Consider the following 10593-nt stretch of genomic DNA (forward strand, 5'->3'; position numbering starts at 1 on the left):
ATTCTGAGATTAAAGTCAGAATTCTGAGGGGAAAAAAAATACATTTCTGAGATTAAAGTCAGAATTCTGAGAAAAAAAGTCAGTTTTTACTTCTATTGTACTGAAACAAAATAAAAAAATCCGTTAACTTTTTTTTGTTTTTTCAGTGGCCCTTATCCACTTCCGTAGAAAATAGAGCGGTAGGACTACAGCACCATGTAAGCTATTTCTCTCTGGACCAACCATGTGTTTAAGTCGTGTTTTAAAAACAAGCTAAAATGAAAGCATTTATCCTTTTATTGTTTCAGTAAAAGCAATCAGGATTGTAGTGTAAACAGGTTAAAGCTGTTGCGGCAGAGGGTTGTTTACTTGCAGTGATGCTCGGCCTGTTTCCGCCCTCCTCCGCTCTCTGTTTCTAGGCAACGCATCCCTCCTCCATCCGACACCGTGAACGGCCAAACTGACGCTCAGCGGTCCGGTTCGGGTCTTTTTAATGAACTCCTCTTTGATCAGCGGTCGATAAATCCGCACAACGACCGTCAGGTCCGAGGGCTCCGCTCAGCAGCTGATCCGCCGCCTTTACGGCCAGACGTCACCGGGAGGAAGCGGAGGCAGCTCCCATCAGCCTCATGGTGGGCGGGGCCCAGACACAGGCTGGGATGTTTACTCTCTAACTAGGTTATAATAGCAGGGAGAAAATATAAATAAACATGGGGCTGAATTTCAATAAATTATAAGAAATTATTATTTATTATTTGGATTTTTTTCTTCAAAAAAGACAAAAATTGTATAACCTTACAATTTTTGTCTTAAAAATTAAGAAATTTTCTTCAATAATGGCATAACATTTTGGGAATGTCAGACCTACAGTAACCAAGTTCAACCAAACACAGATGCCACAGTGTGGCATTATTATGAGAGAGTTGGTTACATCCAAAAATCAACTGTGATTAGTTGAAGAAGCCAAATAGAAAGAGAAACTCTACACACAAAAAAAAAGTAATTGCAAAAAGGACTAAAGATGCAAGATGAAAAGAAAATGGATGTGGAAAAAGGAAACAAATTCGTTTAATGCTCCAATTGGAAAGGTATTTAAAATCAGATTTATAAATTGTGATTGTGTAAATCTCTGTTAAGAAACAGGATTTGAAAACACATTAGATTAATAAATGCATCTAATTTATTAATAAATGCAATAATATATTAGTAAATGCAACTTACATTTCTTCCCTGATTAATAAAAATCACTTTTTATTTATATAGCACCAATTCACAACACGTCATCTCAAGGCACTTTAAAGTTCACCAGATCATACAGTCAAATTGAATCAAAGTTTTCTAAGGAAAAATAGTTGATTGCATCAACTCATTGACTCGAAGGCAATCCCTCTCACTAAGCATGCTTGTAGCGACAGTGAAGAGAAAAAACTCCCTTTTAACAGGAAGAAACCTCCAGCAGAACCAGGCTCAGAGGCCGACTGGGGTTCAAGTGATCGCTACTTTTACTTGAGTAAAATGTCTGGCTCCTTCATGCATTGTGAGTAACTTCACTTAGTGAAAAACTACTTACACACTTTCTTCTTTTTTCAAACTCAAGGCTACTTAGTTCAATGTTATTTTCCATTCACTGGGTCTGCTGTGTCATTTGGAGGTTGAGTGAAAATACAGTAAACAGTGTGCTGTAATTTTACCAATTCTGCAAACTGTAACTATTGATTTTGTAAGTTTCATAATTCAGAAAATATCAAATTAGTTGTTATGACCATGGTTAGTCAGTAGATCAGTTACCGTAATCAGTACTTAAGAAGCCTTTTTACCAACTGTTTTTACTCTTAATTAAGTAGTAGGATAGTAGGATACTTTTTACTTTAAAGGAAAATTCCAGTTTTTAACACTTTAAGCCCATTTTCTGTAGTGTCCAGGATGCATTCGAATGATCGACACCAAAATTTTGACAATTGCTCCTGTCTCTGCTTTTTGGCTCATGCAGAATCCCCCCCTGGCTGCTTCAGAATGGCTTCCATTGTGCATGTCCGATAATGTCCTTAAAACAACCTTAAACGTTCTTTTTTTTAAATATGCTACTCACCGGGTCGTCAGCGCTGTTCAATGACGTTCCAAAAAAAGTTTCGTAAAGAAAAAACGTTCCTGTCTTGTTTTATTTAGCATTTTGTAAATCCCAGAACTATTTTTTCCGATACATCACAACCGCTTATAAACTTCCGCTTCCCGTTCGAATCTGAAGCGTTGCACACTCCAGACCACTAGTTGGCGACAATGTCTCTATATACTCCTCCTCAGTATATTCCGGTTCAAAACGGTATCCTCTACCGTCAAACTCAAAGTCCAATATGTCCTCCTCAAGAATCCACCTTTCATATTCCATTTTCAGAGTTTTTTAAAGTGTTTAACAGAGACGTTAGCACCTCGACGTCGGAGTACAAAGAGTGAAGCGAAAAGACTACAACTAAGTGTAAACAGGCCCCATTTCCGTTTCCGGTGGCGGAGGGATATTGACTATTCCAACAGAACTCAATGGGATTTACAAAATGCTAAATAAAACACTACAGGAACGTTTTTTCTTTACGAAACTTTTTTTGGAACGTCATTGAACAGCGCTGATGACCCGGTGAGTAGCATATTTAAAAAAAAGAACGTTTAAGGTTGTTTTAAGGACATTATCGGACATGCACTATGGAAGCCATTCTGAAGCAGCCAGGGGGTGATTCTAAATGAGCCAAAAAGCAGAGACAGGACCAATTGTCAAAATGTTGGTGTCGATCATTCGATTTCATCCTGGACACTACAGAAAATGGGCTAAAAGTGTTAAAAACCGGAATTTTCCTTTAAGTAAAAATATGATGAAGTAGTTCTACTTTTACCTAAGTACAGTTTTATGAATACTCTACCCACCTCTGGAAATAACAGATAATAAAAATCATAATGCAAATTAGCATTTATGAACTGATAACGGATCAATCCTTAAGAAAACAAATAATCATGGTGTTTGTAGTTGCTGGTAAAGCTTTATTGATAAATACAACATCTAATAAAAACAACACAACAAATAAACTGTAGATGAAATTACTTTGATGACATTTTAGTTGTTTTGGTAGCCCTCAAAGCACCACAATAAGTTTCCCTTTATACATAAGTGTGTCTATAATGAAACAAAGGATTTCCTTTAGAAGTAAACTCGGATTGACAGAATGTAATAAGTGTAATACTAGCTTCGGCCTCCAGAGGCCACTGTAACACAGATAATTGCTGCTTTTCCTCGGATGTATACAAACTTATTGCAGTTAGATATATTAAATAAAACACAGCAGAAAATAGGATACAACGAAAGAGCAGAGTTATGTTGATAGTTCTGTTTTAAGGTTTCTACAGAGCCACAAGAGGTCCAACATATCTGTATGGGGACAAATTGTTGTTATTAAGGCATAATCACACAAAAACATATTTAATCTCTCCTTTTCCATTCAATTCAACCATAGTCACTTCTAGTTGATGTGGAAATCTGAAAAATCCATCATGTCCTTGTTAACGCTGTCATTCTGCAGCTCTTAGTTCTCCCTTTTTTCCTTCCTCCATCAGGAACTACATCATAATTACTGGTTAAGAACAGAGAGAAGCCGACTGGTGACTGATGAAAAGCAACAAACGAGGCACTTAAAAATAGACAAAATAATAAATAAAGAACATTATCTGGCTTTACAGTTCTTCTGATCTCTATGGTGTCAAAGGAATCTTTAGAGAAGCATGATAACAAGGCTGTGAAATAAATTCAGCTTTTTTACAGTAGCATAACCTCTCACTAAAGAAATGAGTGAAATGTAACCTTTAACACTGAGAAGCAAGAGTTAAGAAATTATTTTTTAACAAAATAACACCCTAAAAACAGTCTAATCGATTAAAAATTTGGTAGGTAGTTATGTGTCCAACCAATCCTTTGGTTAAAATAACCTATTTAATTTGGTAGTGTTTATAACCAATCTATATTGGTAAAAGGGGAAAAAAATACAAATTGGTAACTTTGAGCAACAGAATTGTTAATATCGACATTGAAAGCCAGAAGCAGGGCTTGAACCACCAACTCTTTACAAACTGAAAGCTCAAATTCTGTTTTAAATCTCATATCCTGTGATATTTAGAGGTCTCCCAACCTCAAAAGAGGGCTGTCAGAGCTGTACAGGTCATGTGCACATATTAGAAGTGAATACATTTCTGCTGGACAGGCTGCCGAACGTCCTTCCGGTGGAGGGGAGTCGTTCAGTGGTCGGTGTGTTTGTACTGCTGGCTGGTGCCGTGATGGAGGGGCTGCATGCTGTTGGAGAGGGAGCCATGGTAACACCAGCAACACAGGCAGGACTGTGGGAAAATATAGAGAGACAGAAAAGCACTTTTAGAATTAAAGCAAAGACTTTATGGGCAAAATTCTGATTTTTTTTATAGGGACATTTCACCTGAAGGTTGCTATATTTTTTTATAATTGTTAAAAAATTTCTTGATCTTAGACAGAAGTGTTTTAAAACAAATTACTTATAAGAGGATACAGGCAGCACATTGCAAAAGTAAAAATTTAGAGCTACACCTCTGAGTAAAATATCTTGGAAAAAGAGAGATGAACAGATATCTCTTTAATACTATCTATTGATGTGCAAATGTGGACAAAAGCGGGTTGGGATTGATCAAATGGGTTTAAAATGCTGCTCAACATTCAAGTTTAGGCTAGACAGGCTGAAAAAGGTCCAGTTGCTAAATTATTTCTACAAAAAAGACAAAACTGAAATTAAAAAATGTCTAAAATGATATGGACATCTATATTTGGAGGCTAATTCTTCGATCATTTGGTTATTACACTGTACATAACTAAACCCAGTTCATCTTTTGCATTCAGAAACTTCTCATCAAGAGGCTTAATAACAATAAAATGATTCACTTTAAAAAAGGCTCTGGAAAAAACTCCAAATACTTTCAACTCTTTGAAAAACTATTATATAAACTTGAAGAACAATTAAGATTTTACAAGAGGACGAAATAATAGTCTGATTAAAGTGCTGAATAAATCAAAATTATGTTTTTCCTTTTAAAAATATGAAAGGATGTTTGTAAATTAAACCTTTTGTTGAAATTGTCAATATCATAGGCATATAACTCAACTAAAGTAACTGCAGAAATTAACTAGTTTAAAGGAATAGTACACCCAAAACATGATTAGCCTTCATTTTCTACTCACCCCCATGCTGAACAACACTCTGGAGTACTTTTTTGATATCTCAAATGCATCTGGAGATCTGGGAGGCTTCTTGCCGTCTGCTGACATTCAAATAATGGAGGTCTATGGCGCCCGAGACAGAAAGGTCCATAAAAGTCCACAAAAAACGTGTCAATATTCCTCCATACTGCTCGTCCAATGTATTCCAAGTGTCCTGAGTGGGTAGCATCCAGAATTTACTCGAAACGAAGTCATTTAGAACGTTTTAGAGCCTAAACAGTAGTGTATAGGATTTCCTAATAGCGCCCCCATGCGCGCTCACGATTCTATGGAAGCCGGCAGACCAAACCAGATGAAAGTGCGCATTCAGCGTCTGCTCTGCCGATAATGCAAGCGTAGAAGAAGAAATGTGCTGTTTACCTGTGCAAAGAAAGAAACAACGAAAGAAAAATGTCTGAGGACTTCAGTGTTGAGGAAGAGCATGAGTTCTTTGCCGAGCTGAATGCGTTGGTTTGGTCTGCCGGCTTCCGTAGAATCGTGAGCGCTCATGGGGGCGCTATTAGGAAATCCTATACACTACTGTTTAGGCTCTAAAACGTTCTAAATGACTTCGTTTCGAGTAAATCCTGGATGCTACCCACTCAGGACACTTGGATTACATTGGACGAGCAGTATGGAGGAATATTGACACGTTTTTTGTGGACTTTTATGGACCTTTCTGTCTCGGGCGCCATAGACCTCCATTATTTGAATGTCAGCAGACAGCAAGAAGCCTCCCAGATCTCCAGATGCATTTGAGATATCAAAAAAGTACTCCAGAGTGTTGTTCAGCATGGGGGTGAGTAGAAAATGAAGGCTAATCATGTTTTGGGTGTACTATTCCTTTAAGATAGGTTTGACTGACCTATGGAAGAGGATTTGGGCCACTGAAAAAATAAAAAAAGTTAACTCATTTTTTAATCTTATTTCAGTTTAATATGGGAAAAAAGTCAGACTTTTTTTCCCATATTAAACTGAAATAAAATTTAAAGAAATAAAATGTAAAAATCAGCTAACGTCTTTTTTTAAGTGGCCCTAATTCTCTTCCGTACTGATCTATTTATTCAGAAAAGGTCAATAAAAAGAGTTTTGGTTTCTATAGGAAATTAGATTTTGCGTCTTCTGTAACTTTCTGAACATATTAAACCAATAGGAACATTAATTCAATAAAGGATGTATCAGTAACAATATATTGATCCGCTACCCTTTGATTCAACGCATCATCTTTAGTCTGCTTTCAGATAATTATAATTTTTCTTTTTAGCCAGTTAAGAAGAAATTCAGATAATTAGATACAAACAGAAAGAGGCAACATTAAACGATCTCCATTATGTAACCAAGACTGATAAATGTATTATAGTTTAATATCCATGTCTCTCTCAGTGATGTTTAAATCCAAATTATGTGAATTTATGTCTTGTACCAATAATCTGTCCCATAGCAGTCTAGGTGCAGAATAATAACCGGCTGAAGCATTTTTACCAACGCTGGAGTTTCTAGTGGGAGTTAAGGAGAGAGGCTCGCAGAGATAAGACAATTTACAACCAGCTTTTGGTTTTCAGTTTAATTCATTTCCAAAATGTGTCTGAATTTACTGTTGACATTTCCTTTTAAAGCAGATCGTATCTTAACAGAATCCCATGTTCATTCCCATATTTGTGATGTCAGCTTTTTTTTATGACAGCTTCATTTCCAGGAAAAAGACTTCACCTCTTTTGACCTAATGAATTTCTAATCTCCAAGGCCGAGGCAAGATAACCTGGATGACATGCCTGAAATTTTTAACAAAGTTCTGGATGCTCTTCGAGAGCCACATAAGGCAAAATCAGCCGATACGGCCGCTTCCACAGACAGACAGGCTGAGAACGCCACGTCCAGAGCTAGAAATAATGACCATCAGAATGAAGATAAACCCTGATGGAGAAGCTGTGGCAGGGGGTCAGGCTGACACCAAAAAATGCATTTATATCCATTCCTGTTGCCAGAAAAAAACTATAACATCCCATCGACTGGAACCAACAGGATTTTACAAATAAAGAAATAATTTATCACTTATTTTATCCTGTTAACAGCCTAAATAATAAATAGGACCCTCATTAAAAGGTATTCCAATAAACTATCTTGTTATTTTTAAAGAATATGTTAAAATTGTGATGTAATTTACAAGAAATAAAAACCTAAAGAGTTGGAGAAATGTTATTTATAATGAGGAAAGGGTGGAAAATCTGACTGTTTCAAATAGTATTCATCGTTTGTTGAAAACGAGGAAGTTATTCTAATATCTTTTTCATTTAAGGTGATATTATATTCTGCGTTTTTCAGCAACCAAACTGTAAATAAGCCTGCAGTCTCCATCTTTCACTTTTAAAAGCATTTTTATTTATTTTTTTTTTTTTTTTACAATATACCGGTAGAACAATAATTCAGGAATACAAGGCACTAACATTTTTAATTTGTTCTAAGGCAAATATCCATTAATTTAAAAAAATATTAACCAAACTTTTTTCCTGTTTAGGAATGTCATTCTTTAGGGAAAATTTAACCAGCTTCAGATTGAAATGAACAATCATGTAATGAAACCCATTTAAAAGATTGTTCTATTTCCTATTATAGTTTAAATTTTCAATGAACACTGACTGAATGGAGGAGAAGGGCTTTAATCAGAACAGCCAAGACCCTCACTATAACTTGGAGGAGCTGTAGAGATCTGCAGCTCAGGTGGGACATTTTGTTGACATAATATCTATTCTAACATGTGGGAGTTTTTTTTTCCGAACATTTTTATTGTCACAAGTACAAAGCAACAAAATCAACTCTCGATGATGCTCAGGGAGCAGTTAAGGGTCTTGCTCGGGGAGCCAGAGTGTCAGGTTATGGGAGTACGGCTTAAACTCAGAACGAGAAAGAAGACATTAGCATGAAGAGCCTTGCCTAAGGACCCACACTGGCAGCTCACTCCTTCCAGCTGGGATCCGAACCCAGGCTTCCTGTTAGCAGGACGACTTACTTACCTGTTGAGCTAGCCCGCTCGTGCTCTCATCTGTTCAGACTAAAATAAAACTGTTTGACTTACTTGTATAACAACATGCATGGTGGAAAACTAATATTGCACTTCATTCCAAGGTGAAACATGATGGTGGCAGTATTATACTGTGGGCACTGGACTGCATTTATTTACATCAAATTTATCCTTTTTTTTCAATCTTTGCATTTTACTACAGATCTCTAAATAATGTGTCAGCTCACTTTAGTTGAATCTGGTTCCTTATTTGTCAGAAACAACAATCCTGTTAACGTTAACTGCTAAATGAATTGCGTAATTGTTGTTTTCATTTGAAACAAACAGTATGGGGCTCAGAGAGAGAAATAGTTCTTCTAATATTCTCAGAATATATAAAAAGAACAAGATAGTAAACATGTCACATATGAGAGGAGTGTCCCTCTAAACAAGCATTCTTCCCACAAACTGTTTATCACGGGTCGCGACCCATCTGTGTCAATCGACTCCCTACTGTCCCGCTGATAGCTGCTATCTCATAACATCGTAAAAACCCACAGTCTGAAATCTGTCTCTCAGGACCCGATGACCACTGTGGTCACACACAAAGCACCGAGATGTCTTACCTTAAAGCAGTTCTTGAACTTCTTAGAGACAAAGAAGAGGATGATGGGATTGATACAGGAGTTTATGGTCGCCATGTTGATGCTGAAGTAGTCGAGCACCAGCAGCAGGCTGCAACCAACAGAAGAGAGGCTTTGAAAATAGAACCAGAGAATGAGAAATGGCTCCATATTTACTTTAAGCTTTGCACCGACTTCAAGAGTTCGCAGCGGTGAACATCATGCGGTTTGTAGACGGTTTTCTTTAGAAGTCGACTCAGGTGAAGCGGAAACCAGCAGAGTGCGAAGATCACCACCAGACAGAAAACGGCTTTAGCCACTTCACGGCGCTGCAGAGAGTAAATGAGAATCATAATGAAAGCAGCTTTTTCCATTGCTGCCTTAAAATCATAACCAGCTTTCACCAGGTGGTATTTTTTCCCCCCATAAAACTATGTGTTGCAAAAACCACTCATCTTTAAGAATCTGATGTAATGTGTGATTCAAATCTAATGCAGTCATGCAGTATCTAAGCATACAAATATTTTACTCTAGGTGTATTTTTATTACCTCCTTTAGATCAAATTTCAGGGATTAATTTTAGGATTAATTCTGGTATTAGATTCTATTAGATGATAAAATAGATGCTATTTAGCTTTATGATGAGTTTGTTCCTCTGTGTTTGAAAATATAATGTAAAATGAAGGTTTTCAGTTGTAGTTTACATCTTTGGGAGTGTTGGCCTAGTGGGTTAGAGCAGGGCGCTTGTGCTCTGAGGATGCACTGGAAAAACGATCTAGAAATAAGTAAAAAAAAGTCTTAAATTAAACGTATTTACCCTTAATTTGAGTAGGTAAATGAGATAGTTTGCCAATGGAATGAGTTTTTTATTCTTGAAATAAGATATTTAGATAAAATGCATTTGAAATAAGACAATTATCATTGTGTTTTCTTATTTTAAATGTAAATTATCTCGTTCTATTGGCAAAATGTCTCTTTTACCTCCTCAATCCAAGAAATAATGCACTTATTTTAAGAAAAAATGACTTATCTAGATTTCATTTTTTTCCAGTAAGTTACAAGTACCCAGTTCTATCCCCTACAAGTCCTACTAATTCTGAGTCCCTGAGCAAGACCCTTAACCCCACACTGCTCCCGGGCGCCACACAATGGCAGCCCACTGCTCCCCAAGGGGATGGGTTAAGTTAAATTATTATGATGATCTTGTACATAGAGTCAGGGATGGCATCTTGAAAGTTAAAAGGTCAAACTTGTGGAAAGTTTTGGAAAAGAAACTTTAACTTTTACACAGGCATGAGACTTTTAACTTCAATGAGACTTTTACATGGGGGGAAAAAAGGATATATTGACAACCATTCTGACCATCGACCATTAGTTTTATATATTCTTCACCAGTTTGTTTGCCAAAAATAGAAAAGTTAAACCAATTATGGCAGCTATTTTCTACTGTTTTTTTTTTCTGTCACTGAATCCACTATTTTTACAAACTGATTAAAAAAGTAGATCAGTTTTTTTTAGATTAGATTTATCCTAAAAAAAACTCCCAATTTTATGAAGCTTATTTGTGAAAACCTGAATTCAGTGCTGCAGTTAATTAGTATGAGTTCCTTCTTGTTTCTGTTGCTATGAATTGTGTGACTCCACCCTTTCACTGAATTACAGGGTCTGACCAGGAGATGATGCTTCTCTTTAGATCTTAATGTCCATAAATCATGACAGAAAGAATATTTTAGTTC

The 10593-nt window shown here is 36.5% G+C and overlaps 2 protein-coding genes across 2 annotated transcripts in view; both read right to left on the reverse strand.

The window, feature by feature from the left end:
* LOC107101953 (transmembrane protein 184C-like) overlaps positions 1-593 on the reverse strand; it is a 12146-nt gene extending 11553 nt beyond the window's left edge. The window contains exon 1 of the mRNA XM_015401049.1: positions 349-593. The gene's annotated coding sequence lies outside the window, so the exon portion shown is untranslated. The remainder of the gene's footprint in view (positions 1-348) is intronic.
* Positions 594-2999: 2406 nt separating this feature from the next.
* LOC107101950 (endothelin B receptor-like) overlaps positions 3000-10593 on the reverse strand; it is a 16093-nt gene continuing 8499 nt past the window's right edge. The window contains exons 4-6 of the mRNA XM_015401045.1: positions 9053-9186; positions 8861-8969; positions 3000-4350 (exon numbers count right to left, since the gene is read on the reverse strand). Coding sequence (XP_015256531.1) covers positions 4252-4350; positions 8861-8969; positions 9053-9186 — 342 coding nt within the window. The 3' untranslated portion in view covers positions 3000-4251. The remainder of the gene's footprint in view (positions 4351-8860; positions 8970-9052; positions 9187-10593) is intronic.

The sequence above is a fragment of the Cyprinodon variegatus genome, unplaced genomic scaffold (genome assembly GCF_000732505.1).
Source record: "Cyprinodon variegatus isolate N-32 unplaced genomic scaffold, C_variegatus-1.0 Scaffold1177, whole genome shotgun sequence".
Classification (NCBI taxonomy): domain Eukaryota; kingdom Metazoa; phylum Chordata; class Actinopteri; order Cyprinodontiformes; family Cyprinodontidae; genus Cyprinodon; species Cyprinodon variegatus.